Source organism: Vespula pensylvanica, chromosome 3 (assembly GCF_014466175.1).
Source record: "Vespula pensylvanica isolate Volc-1 chromosome 3, ASM1446617v1, whole genome shotgun sequence".
Lineage (NCBI taxonomy): Eukaryota > Metazoa > Arthropoda > Insecta > Hymenoptera > Vespidae > Vespula > Vespula pensylvanica.
The window spans coordinates 3,569,380-3,590,097 of NC_057687.1; the positions used below are offsets into that span (position 1 = coordinate 3,569,380).

A 20,718-nucleotide genomic window follows, 5' to 3' on the forward strand; every position below is an offset into this window, starting at 1 on the left:
CCTACTCCTCTTTCTCCTCTTCCTCTCACTCCCACCACTCCCACCATCCACCACCACCATCCACCACCACCATCCACCACCACCACCACCACCACCATTGCCATCACCATCACCGATAGTTCTACTACGCGAATGTAAATTCAGTCTCGTGGCGAATGTGGCGAGTATATATTTCAGGTTGAAAGCTTCCGTGAAATATATGCTCGCTTATAAATAATCAGCGCATATCAGACCACGAAGGATTTCTCTCTACTATGTACGAAATATGTATCGGATGAACCGTAAAATCCGATCGCTTTTGCTTTTGTCAAATTTCGAATGGAAAAAAAAAAGAAAAGGAAGAAAGAAGAGGAAAAAGGAATATAAAAGTGAAAAAAAAGAAAGGAAGAACGGAAAAGAGTCGACGGTACGATTTATATTTCAAAAAAGTAAAAAAGAAAAAAAACAGAAAAAAAAGAAAGCAAAAAAGAAATCAAAAGGAAATGTATCACGCGAACATTTAGCGTTAATTGTTATTCTCATTCTTTAATACAGTTGAAATTTTGTGGAAGCATAATTTTTCCAACGCGAGAAAAATTCAGTAATGCTTCTCGTAACCCATACATCCTCCTTTTTCCCGATAGGATTTCATTCCACCGCGGATGTTCAGCTTTTAATTGGCACTTTAATTGGAACGTCGACGAAATGATAAATTTTCATTTACGAGTAGCGTTTTGAAAAAATTTTTTTCGATATGATCCATTCATAGTTTTGAAATTTTTAATTGATCTCGTTCTCTTTTTCTCTAACTCCCAGCTCTTCTCTCTGTGTGTGTGTGTGTGTGTGTGTGTAGGTACGTATACTTCTTCAAGTGAACATATGTAGTTATTAAAAACGAGTTAGTCCGAGATTCAAGTTTTAGACACGTACACATTTCTATACATGCGTAACATATATACACATATATACATACATACACGCATTCGTATTACATCGCTACATTCGCACAATACAAACATACAATACATAGGTACATATATACATAGGAAAATTGGTTAAATGATGGGTCTGGATTTCCACGCGGAGGGTTGCAATTATTAACAGCTGGTCGCCGTAAACGTGTATTCCACTTAACGTCCTGGAATATTCATGTCACGAACTACAAATAAACTGTTATATACCATCGGCCTAAGGTGAGTAAAAAATTATCCGTTCTTTTGCTCGGTTGCTCCTAACTAACTAAGGAAGAAAGGAAAAGAGAAAGGAAAAGCCGATGATTTCAAAGGATTCACTTGTACACTCGGACAATTTCGAGGCTGACTGAGATGCTTTGGATCATTATACTTTCATACTTCTACACTCTAATAATTCGGATAACGAGTCAGCTCGAAATCGTTACTCGACTACGCTCAAATAAATAATAATAATATTAATAATAATAATAATAATAATAATAATAATAATAATAATAATAATAGAAATGATAATCGTCCTCGAAAAATTCGATACGATCTCTTTGACAAATCATACTCACTCTCTTGTAGAATAGTAGAAATCGTTTTCAGAGTTGGATCTTTGTATATTCGGACCTCGAAATCTAGATTCTTCAACGACTTAGTTAAATCGTTGCAATCTTTTTCGGAGCCTTGTCTAACTGTCATCTGATTGGTGAAAGAAATGTTGTTGAAGATCAACGCAACGCCCCTTCTCTTGTGATACATATTGTAATTTTCTGCATTTGGATCGATATCAATCCTGACAATTTTTTGGGACGTTATTCCGTCGTTCGTATCTCTGGGGAGAATAATACAGTTGTAATGTTTTTTAAGGTCGAATCTTATTATCGTTGATTAAATAGAAGCAGGAGCAATCCGAAACGCAATAATAATCTCTAAAGTTCTTGTTACTATGGATAATACGTTCCCTGTAACTTAGCACTCACGTGCAAAACTGTAATCTCGGTTGGAAGAGTAAGACGTGGATGTAGTAAGTGGCAGGGAATCATCCGGTTAGCAATTTAATTTTAACTTGGATCGAAATCTCCAAATGGATCAGCAAGAGAACTTCTGAAATCGATTCCGAACGTTTATCACGGAAGTTCGCGGTTCGTGCCGTACGTGCGATCGAACTTTATCTCCGCATCGAGGCCGCGTCTTTCTTTCGACTATTAGGACGATCGATCGATCAGTCGACCGAAAAAATCGATCGATCGATCGATCGATAGCTCTTACGATCGATCCTTTACAAGTATCTATCTATCTGTCTAGCTATGTACGTACGAAGCGAACGAAGAACTCGGAGAGTTTCTCACGAAACGTTTCTTTTTCTTATCTTTTCACGTCGAGTAAGTACGAGAAACTCGAACTTGTCCAAGCGAGATTCTTTATATCGAAACGAGTATAGCGATCGTACCACTTGAGTAAATACCTCCGACAACGAACTCTTTGGATTTGAGAATTCCCATTTTATTCGGATAGTCGATAAGAATAGCTGGAAAAGATTTCGAAAGTCCACGAGTAGCTAAACCATTCGATTAATTCGTCATATTCATGCAACAGATTTCAAACTATCGAATCATGAATAATTTGTAACAATATGCAACTTAAATTCGATAACATTCCATATAATCGATCAAAATTAGCTAGAAAATATTAATAAAATAGTGAAACGTTTATTCATAGTCATGCAACACGTATACGATATAATGATTGACAATATTTCCAAGAATTTTTCTCGAATTAAATAAACCTGATACTATTCGAACGGTCGATCATAATTAGCTAGAAAATCTTAACGAAATAGTGAAGTAATTTAGTATAATAGTAAATAACAAGTTATTTAATTAATTGGTCATATTCGTTTAACACGTATACAATGTAACAATCGTATCAACAATACTTCCGACAATTGATTCTTTAGATTAAATAAATCTCGTTATATGCAAATAGTCAATCAAAATTAACTGGAAAACTATAATTAAATAGTGAAGTAACCATGCCATTCAATTAATTCGTCATATTCATGCAATAGATTTATAACTATTGAATCATAAATATTTGTAACAATATATACCTTAGATTCGATAAATCTCGTTGTATTCCATATAATCGATCAAAATTATTAGAAAATATTAATAAAATAGTGAAATAGCTAAACGATTAGTCATATTCATACAACACTTATACAATTCCAAGAATTGTATTTTTAGATTATATAAATCCTATTATATTCAAATAATCGATCAAAATTAACTGGAAAACCATAATGAGATAGTGTAACAATTCAATTAAACTATTCAGTTAATTCCTCATATTCATGCAACGATCAATAATAATTGCAATATAACCAACAATATAACGATCGTTCCAACGATATTTCTGAGAATTTATTTGTTAGATTAGATAAATCTCGTTCTACTCGAACGATCGATCAAAATTAGCTAGAAAATCTTAATGAAACAATAGAGTAACCAAGATATATAGTTTTCATCATATTTATTCAACACGTATACAACATAACGATCGTATCAACAATACTTCCGACATTTGATTGTTTAGATTAGATAGATCTTACTATATTCGAATTAGTCGAGTAACCAAGCTACTCAATTAATTTATCATATTCATGCAATACGTCGGTAATTATCGAATCAAAAATACTTCCAACAATTCATTCTTCAGATTCGATATATCTACTCATATTCGAATAGTCGAAATGAAAAATTTATTGAAAAAAGAAACTATACGAAATAATCGAACAGCCAAGGTACCTTCTTAATTCGTCGTATCCTCGCGACACGTCGATAACAATCGAATCAATAATTTATTTTTTAAATTCCATAAATCCCATTTATATCCGAATAAAACCGATGAAAATTATTTGATAAAAATCCTTGATGAAATAGTTGAGTAATAGAAAGTTACCCAATTGATTCTTCATATTTTATCTATGTTGGAGTCGGTTAATGCGGACGAATATTCAAGATTTAGATAAAAGATAGATTTTGATTTTATCGCGATTTTATGAGACGGATCGCTTGAGCCAGCGTAGTTACTCACTTTGCTTTTCCGAACGGCCATCCATCCATGTCGCTCTGCTGGGTTTCGCTCGACGAAGGGATACATTGTGCCACGGAAACACTCTCCTCCTCTATCTCCTCCACTTCCTCCTTCTCCTCCGTTTTAACCAGCTCCCTCGTTTCTGGACAACGCCCGGAATTTCGATCTTTATTCTCTTCTCCCTTTTCGTTTTTCGACATCCTCGAGTTCTCGTCCATCGTTCGATAGGGTGTGCACACTGCTACCAATAAAGCGTAACAACACCTTGACGTGAGCTACGTTCACGATCGATTATCTTATCGATATTTCCGTATCGGGTAGATAGGGAGATATTCTATACCGCGAATAAACGACTATGACGCATCGTATGTTCTCGATGGAGCGGACAAAGCCCTGTGGTCTACTTTTCCATACATCTCGTTTATAAATCTTTTCTCTCTCTCTCTCTCTCTCTCTCTCTCTCTCTCTCTCTCTCTCTCTCTTTCTCTCTATCTCTCTATCTCTCTATCTATCTATCTATCGGTCTCTCTTTCTCTCTTTATCTTTTTATCTCTTTATCTTTTTCTTTCTTCCTTCTTCCTTCCTTCCTTTCGTTCTTTCTTTCTTTCTTCCTTTCCTTCTCTCTTTCTTTCTTTTATTCTTCCTTTCCAGTTTTTCTTTTCTTTTTCGAGGTAAATCTTTTTTCTGAAGCATTTTCCCGATGAACAAGCGAGCAACAACGTCATCAACGTCGTTCTCCCATCGTTGTTTTCCAACGATATTCAAATCGATCGGCATTTTCTATGATAATGATGCGTGTCTTTTATGGGACCACCTTTTCCCTTTTTTCTTTCTTTTCTTTTCCCTATTTTCCCTTTTTTCTTTTTCTTTTTACGTGTTTTCATAGTACTTACTTACTTACGTTGTCCTTGTACTTTTTAAACCGGTGAAGAAAAATGGAAAATAGCTGACGTCTTTGTACTTCACGATGAAAACGTCAACGTCTGCATGCGATGCCTTGAAAGAATTACGTTTGTAGTACGCCTTTTTCTCTTCTTATTATATTATCCTTAGATCTTTTCGCATCAACAATGACATAGTATCCAAAATAGTTTTCTATCGTATTATTGGAGATACGAAAGAGGTATTTAGATGATCGAAACAAAAAATTGTATAAGTACTTATATCGATATCTTTTATCTTAATACATATATACACACACATATATATATATATGTATATTTTTTATTTATTTATTGTACATACACGATAAACGATAATAAAACAAAACAAAAAAGAACGTAAAGGAACAAAAGAAATTAAAAAAATAAAAAATTGTACGGATAAAAGTCAAGATTAACGTAAATTAATCACCCGTACACATGTATATACAAATACACATAAAGACACACGGATACAGGTTTTTGTCGTGTTTTTTTAATATCGATTTCAAAATAAAATAATTTCTTGATTGAACAAAGTAAGGCAATTATTTTCGCAAAATATCTCTCAGCTTTAATCTTTACCTTTACCTTTACCTCTCCCTCCTTCCATTTTCAGACTTACAACATGGATGCGCAGGTCGGCGAATCATCGGCATGCGCGACAGCATTGCTTTGTGGCGTTAAAGCGAATTACGAAACCGTGGGTTTGGATTCCTCCGCTCGCTTCGAAAATTGTTACTCGAGTTTCGACGCGCGCGTGCCATCGCTCATAAATTGGGCACAAGGCCAAGGCAAGTGCACGCATTGTCTAACTATTTTCATGAGTAATATAATACGGCAACGTGATCGACATGATTTTTCTTTCTTTATGACTTACTTCGTTTTTTCTTTCTTTCTTTCTTTCTTTCTTTGCTTTGTCCTTTTTTCTTTTTCTTTTTTTTTTAATCTTCAACCTTTCTCTGGTCTCTTCTTTTTCTTCATCTTCTTCTTCTTCTTCTTTTTCCTTTTTTTTTTAAACTTCGACCTTTTTCTTGTCCCTTTTCTTTTTCTTCATCATCTTCTTCTTCTTCTTCTTTTTATTTTTTTTAAACTTCAACTTTTTCTTGTCCCTTTTCTTTCTCTTTATCTTCCTTTTCTTCTTTTCTCTTTCTTTATCTTCTTCTTCTTCTTTTTCTTCTTTTTCTTCTTGTCTTTATTCTTCTTTTTCTTCATCTTCTTCTTCATCTTTTTCTTCTTTTTCTTCTTCTTTATTTTTTTCTTCTTTTTCATCTTCTTTTTTTTTCTTTTTGATCTTCTTTTTCTTTTGCTTTTTCTTCTTCTTCTTCTTCTTCTTCTTTTTCTTTAGGCAAATCTACGGGCTTGGTTACAACTACAAGAGTCACACATGCAACACCAGCGGCCCTTTACGCTCATGCAGCAAGTCGTTATTGGGAAGATGATGGCAAAGTTCCACCTGCGTCTCGTCCTTCCTGCAAGGATATCGCTCGACAACTTCTCGAAGATGAGCCCGGTCGTAATATCAACGTAAGAGAGGCCTGATATATTTTTCAACTTATTCAGAAAAAAAAAACATGAATAAAAATAGATATAAATGTGTAAATATATTTTTGCGTTATCACATTCGTTGTCAGATATGTAAATTGAAGGAAAAAACATTTATGTCTATATGTTACATTTTTTCAAACTTTTCCAAAATATACGGGAAAATGTTTTGAAATCTGTTAAATTTAAAGACCAGTAAGAAATTTTGGAAATTATCGCATATCCGTATGAATTTTCACGTCATATACGTCACACGTATTTATGTGATGTTGATAACAAATGTGATATTACGTATTATTGTATCAATGCGTTGGGTTAATTCATAAATATAAGACATTACAAAAATAACAGAATTAGTCGCAATGTGTTATAATTATTGAAGTAAGTACAACATTAAGCACTATCGTTTGAATTAATATTTGTAAAAAAAATTTGGCCTAAGAGGTAAGATAACTTACATTAATGATCCAAAACATGGATTCAAAATTTGAATCTTTTTCCGGATCATTTGTGATAATTTCAAACTTTCTTTGCGAATTAACATGAGATTCGTTATGATATAAATTATATAAGTAAGAAGCTTATTACTTCTTACCTAATATAAATTTATTATAATTTTTTAATCTTTTTTTTTTAACTTTTATATCAATTATGATTTATATTTGTCGTATTAAATAATAAACTACATTATTCTTGCGATTGGATATATTTATGAATTAGCCCTATAAATATAATATATTATGATTAAAACTCTTAGTCTTATCATTTCGCATAGCTTATCAAGTTGAGTTATAGATAAGTGTCATTTTGTTATTATCGATTTTGTACTTATTAATGGCACTTATACACACGCACACAAGTCGATCCAATATATTATTTTATGAAAAATTATGATTTATTTGTTTCTTTTTCTTTCCGATTAACAATATAAATATAGTTGTAATCTTGATCATTTATTGAATCTTATTGTTACATGACGGATTTAAGAGTAAACAGAACTCAATATATGTTCGTATCCTGATACAAGAGAATTAGTAGGATCAAATGTGTAGGTTCGTAGGTGATACTTATAGAAAAGTTTTTTACTAGTCGAAATTAGATTCTTTAGTGATTTGCAGGATAGATTTTCGCAAAAAGGAAAACTAAGGGAAAGAAAGGGAAAGAAAAACTAAGGGAAGAAAGGTTTTGTTTTAGAAAATTAGTTGGAGATTAGAAAAGAGTCTGTAGGAAACGAGAAAGCGTAAATGGGGATAAGAGAGTCATGTAATGTAGCGAGGATAACTAGATTTAACAATGTGAACAGTAATTACAATAATAATGATTATGATAACAAAAACAATAACAACAACAACAATAATAATAATGATGATGATGATCATGATAATAATAATGATAATAATGATGATGATAATAATGATAATGATAATAATAACTAATAATTATAATAACAATGATAATGGTACGAATCATAGCATAGGTGATAATGATAAAAAAGATAGGATGACGTGAAGTGAAAAGTAACAGCTATTTATTTTTAACTTCATTTAAATATGCTAAATGCATTGTTTCGTAAGAACAGTAAAACAATAAAATTGAATTTACTATATTATTACACATTTTTTAATAGAAAGTATTTTATTCTTCTTTCGTTTCATTCCATACTTCTTTGCCATATAGACATATATACATACATATATATATATATATATTTTTACATTCATTGAATCGTTCAAAGATTTTATTAATCATCTTCAAACGTATAACGCAAGAGGAGATTCGTTCGTTCATATCCAACGAGCGAATTCATCGAACCGACGATAATTCATCGTTCTTCGATACGCGATATTACGTACGATACGCGATTTACGTAGTTAGATTCATTCGTGTAAAGTGAATTAAATTCGTACGGGATGTTAACGTGCATTTACACGAGCATACCATTATATATAGTTTCAGTGGTCCTTCGAACGTGAAACAAAAGCTTGTTAATCGAAATATTCACTTTTTATATTCCAGCTTTATAACTTTATTTTAACTTTAAATTACTTTCAGCCACTTTCGTAACTTAGATTTCTCGACGATTAATATTATATGATATGTAATATGTATCGAAATTTTTTAATTCGTTAACAATGATTTCTTGGATTTTAGGTAATACTTGGTGGTGGCAGACGTCATTTTGTACCCAAAGTGACCTTGGATCCGGAAGAACCGGATAAAGAGGGTAGACGATTAGATGGAAGAAATCTAATCGAAGAATGGTCGAGAAATAATCGCATGAGGAAAGTTTCCGCGAGATACGTCTCCAACAAGGAACAGTTCGAGAGCGTTGATGTTCGAAAAGTTAATTACTTGTTAGGTAACTCCGAATATTTCTATATTAAATAAAAGAAAACAAAAAAAAAACATTGACTTTGGTCTACTCTACTAAAAATCACAACACAGCGAATGGCGTTGAAAACAAAATGAAATAAAATAAAAAAAAAAAAAAAAGAGAGAGAAAAGAAAAAAAAACGTCACGATTCATGAAGATAAAAAGCCAAACAATCCGCGTTTCTGCGGATTTAATTTAGTTGTTTTTTCTTTTTTTTTTTTATTTCGATTTTTTTTTGTTTCACTTTTTTTTCGTGCTGATGTTTTTCTTCAAATATTTTCCTCTACTTTTTTGGATTAATGACGATGCAATTTATACGTACGGTCAGACTAATCGTATTGTTCGCTTTTTATTGCTCATGCTTATCCTTCTTTTGTAGGTACCCTACCATTTTATACATACGCATACATCATATACATACATACATATATACGTGTATGTCTCACTGTATTAAAGTACTATATTTATTCAGTCATGAGAAATCACGTTTGGAAATAACACATACAAATATGTACATACATTCATGCATACCTGTGTGTATGTGTATATATATATGTGTGTGTATGTGTGTGTGTGTGTGTGTGTGTGTGTGTGTGTGTGTGTGTGTGGGTGGGTGGGTGAGTGGGTGGGTGGGTGTATAAATATATATATTTATACGTAGATACACACACACACACATACAAATAAAGCCCCGTTTATCTCGATAAATGGGAATATCTCGTGAGGGATTATACCTATCAAAAAAATTTTTTTACAGATTTGTTTGGTATGATAGGGCACATCATATGGTGCCAATTTCTTTTTTCTCTTTTTTCTTCTCTTTTTTTTCGTGGGTCGGACAATAGAAAAAATTTCAAAGCCCAATTTTTTTCTCTCTTTTTTTTTTTTTTTAATAAAACTGTATATTTCTTTTCATTGTACCGATGACATTTGTTGACGACTTGCCGTATGAGATAAAGATTTATTATTATAAAAATATTATAAATTATATTATAAATTCTGTTAATTCATAAGAAATATAATCCTGTATCGTTGATTGATGGCTGTTAGTATACATTATAAACAGCTGGATTTATAAATAATGACCTAACATTGGCATTAGATGACATATTATAACAAATAAATTTGTTAAAAAATTTTTTTTATAGATTCATTCCCTCGCGAGATAATAAAGACCGTCTGAATATATGTATGTTTACACACACGCGTACGCGTATATGTATACATATATACGTATAAATATATACATACCTATATATGTATATACATACATACATATATATATAGATATGTATATACATATATTTATATATATACGTATATACATATCTATAAACGTACGTACAGAAAATATACAAAGAGATAGAAAAAAAGAAAAAGAAAGAAAGAGAGACAGAGACAGAGAGAGAGAGAGAGAGAGAGAGAGAGAGAGAGAGAGAGAGAACACGTAAATACATACAAGCTACGTTTATTTTGAAGGACTGTTCGCTTATTCTCACATGGATTTCGACGTGGATCGCAATACAACTGGTACCGGAGATCCTTCTCTAACCGAGATGACGTTGAAAGCATTGCGTATTCTCGCAAAGAATCCGGAAGGGTACTTTCTTTTTGTAGAAGGTAAGCTATATCACAAATATATTTTTATTTATTCTTGGTGCATAAATACACGTACAAAGACATAGATTATTTCGAGGATTATTGTTAAACTAAACGATATATACAATTCGTTTAATTGTACGATCACGTGAATGATGTTACGAAATAAATCGACGTTTATTATATATAAGAAATTTCGTAAGAACATCTCTAATGATAATATCATTCGGTCGTCTAGTTCTTTCTTTTTCCTTTCATCTCTCTTTTTTTTTTGTTTTCTTAATCTCTTATTTAAAAAAAAAAAAAAAAAAAAAAAAGAAGAAAAGAAAAAAAGAAATTCACTTTCCTCTCTGTCGCTCGACTTATCCATTTTTCTAGTTATTTCCTATTCCACGTTAGAAAATTTTTATTTCTTTTCTGCCAGCTGATTTTTCCATTTCGCGGGGGAAAAAAAAAAAGAAAGGAAAGGAGAAAGAAATGAATGGTATAAAAAAGTGATATTTTCACGTTGGAATCAGACGATGCCGAGCTGGCTGGATGATTTTTCTGCTTGCTGCTTCGAACTCTGAGAAAAATATTTCTTGCATTCCCTTATCTGGAAACACCACGTCGTACGTATCAATCTAAAGGTCGGGAGAGTCCCTCGAATTTTTATTCAATTTACGCGTACCATAAATCTCGATGCGTTTCTAGAAACGAGATTTTTTTCAACGAGCGACGAAAAAGAGAAAAAAGAGATAGAGATAGAGGCAGAAATAGAGATAAAAAGATAAATAGATAGATAGATAGATAGATAGATAGATAAATAGATAGATAAATAGATAGAAAGAGAGAGAGAGAGAGGAGATAATATGAAGATCATTGAAAAGGAAATCTTTCGACTTACGTTTCAGGTGGTAGAATTGACCATGCTCACCATTACAACAACGCTTATCGCGCTCTAGATGAAACCTTAGCGTTAGAAGAAGCAGTACGAGCGGTTGTGAATGAGGTCGACCTTATGGAAACTCTCATCGTCGTGACTGCTGATCATTCTCATGTCTTAACTCTTGGTGGTTTAGCAACTCATCGTGGCAATCCTATACTCGGTAAGTTACACATTTTTCTTTCTTTTCTTTTCTCTCTCTCTCTCTCTCTCTCTCTCTCTCTCTCTCTCTCTCTCTCTCTCTCTCTCTTTTCATTTCCTAAGAATAATAAAAAGTCGATCTTTCGTAAACAAGCGGAATGAAAAGAAGAAATGATTGAAATACGAGACAGTTAAATAAAGAAAATGAGAAAAAGTTAAAGAAGAGGAGAAAAAAGGGAAAGAAGAAGAGAATAAAGAAAAAAAGAAAGCAGAAAAAAGAAAAGTAAAGAAACAAGATAAAAATTATTTCGGACAAAGTTCGGAGTTTCCTCTCGGAGTTCTTTTTTTTTTTCTTTTATTTTTTCTATTCCTTTCTCTCCCCTCTCTCTCTCTCTCTCTTTCTTTGTTTCTTTTTTTCTTCCTTTTACTTCTCCTTTCCTTCTCAGGGACAACGTCGATTTATTATATAACTCTCGTTTTGTTCGACTGGAGTAAGAGCCGTGAACGACCGCCAGTCTTACTTCTTTTTTTTTTTTATAACTCGAAGGAGTTTTCTTTTGGCTCTAACCTACTACAACTACTACTACTACTACGACTACTGTTACTAATAATACTACTACTACTACTATTACTATTACTAATAATAATACTAATACTACTACTACTACTACTACTACTACTACTACTACTACTACTGTTACTATTACTAATAATAATACTAATACTAATACTACTACTACTACTACTACTACTACTACTACTACTACTGTTATTGCTACCAATACTGTTACTACTTACTTACTCCTCGAAAAGTTTGAAAAGCAGTGTCCTCAACTCTATACGTTCCGATCTCTGTCGGTAGGGGTAGGTATACATTTTTTTTCATCTCGCAATGCTCCGTTCATCCGGACTACCTACTCTTCCGTATGCAATTAAATTCCCGAGTAATATTCATGGTGGTGGAAGCGAGAACATAAAAAGTATGATACTCGAAGTTTTCTCTTTCCTTTCTTCTCTTTTCTCTCTCTTTCTCTCTCTTTCTTTTCTACTCTTCAGTTCGATCGTCCTTTCGACCTCATTTCTTTTCCTTTGCCACTAAAACACCACAAAGTTGGCCGATAGAGAGAAGAGTACTTGATCAGAATTAAGGTCTGTAGCTAACGTGGATACAATCCAGAAGCTGTTATTATTCTCTCTCTCTCTCTCTCTCTCTCTCTTTCTCCCTCTCTCTCCCTCTCTCTTAGCTCCACGCGTAACGTAACATTCTTCAATTTATTTTTCTACCCCGGTAAAACTTACGTACACACCCACGTTCTACCATTCTCGAGAAATGTACTCTACCTCGTATTTTTCTGTCAAAAGAAAACGAACGTTACCGTGTATGTATATATATATATATATATATATATATATATATATATATGCTGTGCATATACGAACAATAATAATCTTTTTATGATTAGGACACAAACAATTAAGTTATACATATATGGATAATCCATCCTGATGGATTTCTGAATTATTTCATATGCGCTAAAGTTGATTTATTAACTATTTTAAACTCTAACTCGAGAGAACTCAACTTTTGCTGCCAACTAGAAGCTTTTGGAATAAACCGAGCTTAATAATGCGAATGGGCATTTTATCTTTCCGTTGTGCATTAAACTGTACTAGATAGCAGTAGTAAAAGAGCACATAGCAGCCGACTATATGCTATAGGTATATGTATAAGACTAATGCAAGAGCTTAGATTCGAGATGAACGTATGTAATGCGTTCGGTTTCCCTAAAGCTAAGCTTTGCTAAAAGCTATGCTGTCTTGCATTTTCACTATATCTCTTTATCTGTCTACTCGGTAATAACGTCCTTTTGTATTTGTCACAAAATATCCAGGAGATATACCCTTTTAATCTTACGACGTTAATGTACAAATTATGTCATGTTAAATGCATTCGAATGTCGGTCAAGATCTTAAAAGATTTTTAATAATTATAATACTTTAATTTATTTGTTTTAAATTGTTACGCATAAGAATCGAATTTTACTACAATATTTGTAGTAAATTTACGATATAGATACACAATGATTATCATAATAGTTGAAAATAATAATCAAAGTTGGGTAAATTAGTATTGTTTAATGTTTTATTTGATGTTGGTATTTCAAAAGAAAATTTCTTTAAAATTCTCGAAATAAATAATCAACGAATATGATCTAGATCATAGTTAATTTCGTTTAAAGTTTATTATTATATTCATGATATAATTTATGATATATATACATAATGATTATCATAATAATAGAGAATAATATGAAATAGTGTCAATCGATATTATTTAATTTTTTATTTGATATTGACATTTCAAAAGAAAATTTTACTTTTTAAAGGAATAATCAACGAATATAATCTACGTAGATCGTAGATAATTTCCTTCAAAATGTATTATTCCATTTATAATATAATTCACGATATAAATACGCAGTAGTATAAAATAATACGAGATAGAGAGATTTAATATTATGAATTATTAATTTATGAATTTTTTTACTTCATATTGTTGGTTAAACAAACAATTTGTTTCTAATATTTTGAAAAGGAATAATCAACGAATATAAGGAAATAATATTTTTCGTAAAAATCGATAAAGCGATGGAGAAACATTGTCGATGAATACGTCAGAACCCTTTTTCTCTTTATCCGAGAGAAGTACTTCGTCACGAGGGACTTAAGCCAGACCCAACGAAAGTTTAGTCCTCGATACAATAAAATCCAATCTCCGTCAACAATTCCGCAAGCTTGAATCGTTCACTGCCTGTCTATCTACCCTTAAATTGAATCGTACTTTGGTAAAACGTAAAATACAGTATTTCGTGACATTTCTCTTCTAGAGGATGCTCCCATCTTTATTCGAAAGATTTTGAGAGATCGTTATTATTCAAGGAAAAGCTTCGAAGGAAAATAAAAAGAGAAAAAGAAAAAAAAAACCCAAAAAAAAAGGAAAAGGAAGGAAAAAAAGGAAAACAAAGAAAAAAAAAACAAAGTACAGAACACTCATCGTTTCGTTGCGTTTCCCTTCCGTTGCAATTTTCCGCCTTACGCGTCCGATTCGCCGTGCTTTCATTATCGTTCTCCCCTATTCGTACAAAAGAGAGAAAGAGAGAAAGAGAGAGAGAATCATCCGTTCCGAAAAAAAGAGAGAGAGAAGGAAAGAGAAAGAGAGAGAGAGAGAGAGAGAGAGAGGACGCGGCGAAACTCAATTTTCTGCTCTTTAAAGTTTTCCGCGAGAAATTACGTGGCCGATAGATGTTCGTCGTTTTGTACGCGTTTACAGGCTTTATAGATTTACATGATAAAAAATTTATTCGCCACGGAACTACGTATATAGGAATAAACGAACTTGTGCGTGCATTTGCTTGTATTTTTGTATATGTATATACAACGTACATACATACATACATATATACACTCTTTGTTTTTTTTTGGAAAGACATCGGTCGAACGTTTAATCGAATTTAACGAGATTTTCGACGACGATTACATGCAAATAATATACACGCATATGTATATTGGTATTTTACGTACATTTGAATGTATATGTATACATACGACATACAATATACATAATGTATGAGGCACGTGTAAGTCTGTATTGCATATAATTATATGTGTATATATATATATATATATATATATATATATATACATATATATACGTGCATACTATATACATACGTACATACACGGAGATAGAATTTCACGGCTTTCCGTGACGTGATCAGTATTATTATTTGGCTGTTCTTTGAACGATATTAATTGGTATTACGTTTGAGCTAGCGATTAAAACGTAGTTATTAACAAATAGGTAATAACGAACGATTCGGAATTGTTATAATTATCCTGAAACAATTTCGATATGATCGAATCGATAAAAGCGATGACGATTTGAAAATAAGGAAACATAATCCTGAGAAAATTCCGATTTTAAAAACTTTTGCATATTTTTTCTCGGTTGAATTTCTTCGAAATCGTTTGAAAAATATATAATGTAATCGTTGGCAGAATGTAGCCATTCGTGGAAAAAAGTGCTACTCGTTGCATCTTTTACTAGCAACGTCTATGTAGTATACACTATCTCGCTTCTTTCTTATTAAGCATGACCGTCGAGAGTGTCTTATTCAATGTCTTGGTTCTATCACCTTAATGGTTTTTATGCATTGCTATTCTGCATAATAGCTATATTTGTTTCCCTTATACGCATCAGAGAAGATTATATTACATTTTTGTTAAAAGTACGAAGATAGAAAAAGAAATCATTTTTAAGTTAATCGAACATTTTTATAAAAAGGATGAAATTACGATTGATACGTGGATATACGCGATATGAAAAGATTTCCTTTTTATTTTTCTTTTTTTTTTTTTTTTGTTTTTTATAAAACAAACAAAAAACTTTCGAACAGATTTTATTTATTTGAAAATTGAATCTTAACAAATTTATAATCGATTAAAATTTAATATAAAATTCGTAAATATTGTGTAGCATTGCTCGTGGATCATTTATCTCTCGAACTTTATTAAAAATCGTTCGCTTCTATTTTACTTTAAATTAAATATATGTATTTGGCGTTTTACAGATATTTCCTATTAATTTTTTTATTGTGATCTATCTGACTATTTTATTAACTTTTAACATTGAAACGATTGAAATAGAATGTGGATGTTCCTTTTGTAAAAGTTGTTTAACGATCAATCTAAAATTGTATGCAACACGTTTTTCGTTATAGTAGATAAATTGTATGTAAAATTTTATGAAATTTGGTTCGACCAATTTGTTGCATGTGCATTAGAAAAAAGAAAAAAATAAAATAAGAGAACAGAAAGAAAGACGTGATTCGTGTAAAAGTTAAAAGAGAATTAAAAAATGTCATATCTCTGTCAAAAGTTATAACGAACAACCTTGTGTTTTATATAATTGCATGACACTCATTTGCAGCGGTGTTTGAAAAAAAAAAAAAGAGAGAGAAAAAAACAAGAAAAAAAAGAAAGAAAGAAAGAAAGAAAGAAAGAAAGAAGGAAATAATAAAAGAAATAATAAAAGAAATATAGCGGATAAATGTATACACAAGATACGTTGCAGGAAATATTTATTTGTGACAGAGTATAAATGTTTTGTTCGGTGAAACGAAAGAGACAGCCGAAGGGTTGGAGGGTGTGAAAGAAGATAATAGAGGGGTTTCGAAACAAGACCGAGCCAAGTTTCATTCCTAATGATAACGGATACAAGTGGCGAGCGTTAAATCATATCGTTCGGAGTGAGTTTCGCCGTGAAATACGAGCTGTGAAAGAGATCTGATAAATTTCTAGCCGCTATATATGTGTGTGTGTGTGTGTGTATGTAGTTTCAATGTCGGTGCAGTGTCGGTGTATCTGTGTAACTATGTGCGCGTATGTGATTTTTTATTATTCCCCTCGATTCTTGTTTGTACTGTTTTTTCTTTCTCCTTTTCTTCATTCTCTCTCTCTCTCTCTCTCTCTCTCTCTCTCTCCTCTCTCTCTCTTTTGCCTGAAAGCGGCATATGAATATGCAAGAATTTTACTATTCACATTCGCTTCGTAACGATCGTGGACGACGGTAAAAGAGCTATCGTCGTCGTTGTTGACGTTTGATGTCATGTTGTAAAAAAAGAACGAAAAAAGAAGAGAGACAGAGAAAAAGAAATATAGAGGGAAAGAGAGAAAGAGAGAGAGAGAGAGAAACAGAGAGAATGATAGAGGAAAAGAGAAAAAGAGAGAAATAGAGAAAGAGAGAGAGAATGATAGAGGGAAAGAGGAATAGAGACACAGAGAGAGATAGAGAGAGAGAGAGAGAGAGAGAGAGAGAGAGAGAATGATAGAGAGAAAGAGAGAAAGAGAGAATAAGAGAAAACTCGGAGAGGAAGGGAAAATGAGAAATTGTTACGGGAATACGTTTTCCTCTCCCGATGCTTTTTCAGTACTGATAATCGAATGACTTCATGATCAAAAATATGAAAAAGAATCTCTTCCCATATGAGGCATGACTTTTGTAATATTCGCGACTACTGTGTACGAGATTCGATAGAAACCGATATGGGCAAATTTTCCGAGAATTTGCTGACGAATATGAACTCTTATTCATTTTTTCTCTCTCTCTCTCTCTCTCTATCTCTCTCGAATTATAATTTATCACGTTTCTTTTGTCTCTCTCTTTCTTTCTCTCTCTCTCTCTCTCTCTCTCTCTCTCTCTCTCTCTCTCTCTCTCGCCCCCTTTTTTTCTTTTTTTTTGCATAACGAAACGACGGATATAGATATGTATATGTATTACCTGTTTTTGAAGTTCTATGACAGAATCTTTTGCTATCTCGTAACTAGTTTTTTATATAATAAAAAATCAAACAAGTAGAAATATAAAAAGGGACAAATGAAAAAGATAAAAAATAGAATAAGAAGCAAACATATAATAAATGCATAGACGTATCACCCCTTCATTATTTTTCATTTCTTTACATATATATTTATCTATATATATATATATATATATATATATATATATATACATATATATATATACAAATATATATATATGTATATCTATATATCTACGTGCCATATATCTCGAGTTATCGCGTTGCGGTTAGCCAGAAACTGCAAGATAAGAAATTTTACATCCGTCGCAGTGCGTCGCAGTGAAAACGTTCTTCTTTTCCTAACATACAACACTAATTCTTTCCTAATTGTAATAGCCGTCCGCATGATATTCAATCCATCTTGAGAATCGGTTTTCTTTCGAGAAGAGACCAGAGTAAAAGATATCGATTTAATTTCAAGTTAGTCGTTCGGGCTCTAACGATAGAATCGGGACACCATTAAATCTTCTCGAAAGGTAATTACGGATTTATAGGATCAACTATTGACACGCTTATCGTCGTAATCTTTTTTTTTCTTTGTTTTCTTTTTCCTTTTTTTTCTCTCTTCCTTACTTACTTTTTTTTTCATTTCTTTCTGTCGCTCCTTTTCTTCTTTTATTTCATTTCATTTTACTTTATTTTATTTTATTCTATTTTATTTTACTTTTTTCTTTTCTTTTTCTTTCAATCAACACGATTGTACGTGCCTTCTACCAACATCGCTCCAAAAAAGATATCATTGTACTTTTAACGTATCACACAGGTGAAGAGAATAATATCGTATTTTATCGTATTTACAAATTTCGTTAGGAGTTCAGTATCAAGTCGATTATAAGATTTGGATGGAATTTTTCCTACTTCTTTTTTTCTTTTCCCCACCCTCTTTTCCTTCTTCTTCGTGAACTCGCGAATTTTTCAGAATTCAATCCCGAAGGGAATCACTTGCGACATGTTTGCGTTCGCTCGAGTGCGATGACCCGTCGCTCGTGGATCTCATTTAATGGACAAATCTTGTTTGGAAAAATTGCAAAAGAAAAGAAAAGAAAAGAAAAGAAACGAAAAAGAAAAGAGAACAAGAGAAAAAGAACAAGGAAAAAGAAGAATACAGGGAACTGAAAATAAATCGATGAAGATATTCGCGAAAAGGAATCTCGCGATTTTTCACGATTTTATTGTTAGACGTGCTAGTTATACTGTAGCATTAAAGAAACTAAAGGATGGTTGAGGGAATAAGGACGGAAGAAATAAAAGGAATAACAGAGGAGAAAAAGAAAAAAAGGAGGAGAAAGAAAAACAAAAAAGAAAAAAGAAAAAGAAGAACAGAAAATATCGCACTCATCGACGATGCGAGAGCTCGTACTTTGCAAGCGTTTATTAAAGTCGAATTATTTTTTCTCTTTCTCTATTCCTCCCCTGTTCACTTCCTCCTCCTCCTCTTTCTCTTTCTTCATCTCTTTCTCTTCCTTCTCCAACAACAGTAGCGGCGGCCCTTGCGAGGCGTCGGATGAAGCAATTAAAGCCGCTACGACAATCATAATTTATTTGTCGCAAATTACATACATAAAGTTTTACGAGTTTCGCACGTACCTATATCTCGGTAGGTCCGTAGATTCATTTTATCGCGCGAACGCAAGCCATATTCGTTAAGGATTTAATTGCATTTACAGTACACCGATTTACCTCGGTAGATACACACAGATATCGATGGAACGAACCGGCCGGCACGTAAATTAAATATTTTTAATTGACGATTCAACGCACACGCTCCACTTGCTTCGTGTCGAATGCCGCTCGGTCGAGCACGAATCATATCTTGAATCTCTTTGTGAAAGCGAGAGAGAGAAAGAGAGAGAGAGAGAGGGGGGGATAGATAGAAGCTAATGACTATATACCTACTTAAGTTAATCAAAATCGCATTATATTCGTGCAAGTTAACAAACAACATTAACGTCAAACAAATTGTTTCCAAATTCTCCAATTCACGTACGTCACGAATCTCTCTCTCTCTCTCTCTCTCTCTCTCTCTCTCTCTCTCTCTCTCTCTCTCTCTTTAAAATAATATTCTAATATTTTATTGTTAATCAATATACTATGATAATTGTAGTACGATAATTGTAATAACTGTACTATTATATATTATAGTAGTACTATTGTTCGACTACCTGTGTATTTTATATTTATTTTTATTTTTATTTTCTCTTTAATTTTTTCACCTCTTTTCCGTACTGCGGCTTGAAACCCTTGCAAATAAATTATGTTTATCTCTATCTCTTTCTCTCTTTCTCTCTTTTTCTCTCTTTCTTTAATCAAAAGAATCACGTATTACTCGACCCGGTTTTAAGCGAAAGCATTTCCACATAATCGTGCTCAGAGAGCGACCCATTCAGAACTACCTACAATTTTACGATTATTTTTCATTTCGTCCTTTTCCTTGGCAAACGTAGCCACCATTTGGGTATAGTATCGATATGTCATGGGTCATTTCGTTCGAACATTTACATAATGACGTTAAATCCGTGAAAAATACGACCTCTTTGGAGGATCATTATCGACAATTCGTATTCCACGCATTCGTATACGTTCTTACAACATCAAAAATAATTTTCTTTTTATACTTCCGCAATAACCTAAAAAATTAATCTCGAGATCTTTATGTACCAAGATATATATATATATATATATATATATATATATATATATATATTTATAAACTTACATAACTTCGAGCCTAACTGCGTATGTCAGCCCATTCCAT

At 32.5% G+C, this 20,718-nt stretch overlaps 2 protein-coding genes across 6 annotated transcripts in view; one reads left to right on the plus strand and one right to left on the minus strand.

Moving 5' to 3' along the window:
* The window catches only part of LOC122628040 (caspase-1-like), a 15,289-nt gene extending 10,864 nt beyond the window's left edge, over positions 1-4,425 (minus strand). Inside the window, exons 1-2 of the mRNA XM_043809855.1 lie at positions 4,038-4,425; positions 1,514-1,773 (exon numbers count right to left, since the gene is read on the minus strand). Of these exons, the coding sequence (XP_043665790.1) occupies positions 1,514-1,773; positions 4,038-4,255 (478 nt within the window). The 5' untranslated portion in view covers positions 4,256-4,425. The remainder of the gene's footprint in view (positions 1-1,513; positions 1,774-4,037) is intronic.
* The window catches only part of LOC122628019 (alkaline phosphatase-like), a 124,073-nt gene that overhangs the window by 80,497 nt on the left and 22,858 nt on the right, over positions 1-20,718 (plus strand). For all 5 annotated transcript variants that reach the window (XM_043809807.1, XM_043809804.1, XM_043809803.1 and 2 more), the window contains exons 4-8: positions 5,577-5,751; positions 6,306-6,484; positions 8,654-8,861; positions 10,356-10,496; positions 11,369-11,563. In XM_043809807.1, the coding sequence (XP_043665742.1) occupies positions 5,577-5,751; positions 6,306-6,484; positions 8,654-8,861; positions 10,356-10,496; positions 11,369-11,563 (898 nt within the window). The remainder of the gene's footprint in view (positions 1-5,576; positions 5,752-6,305; positions 6,485-8,653; positions 8,862-10,355; positions 10,497-11,368; positions 11,564-20,718) is intronic.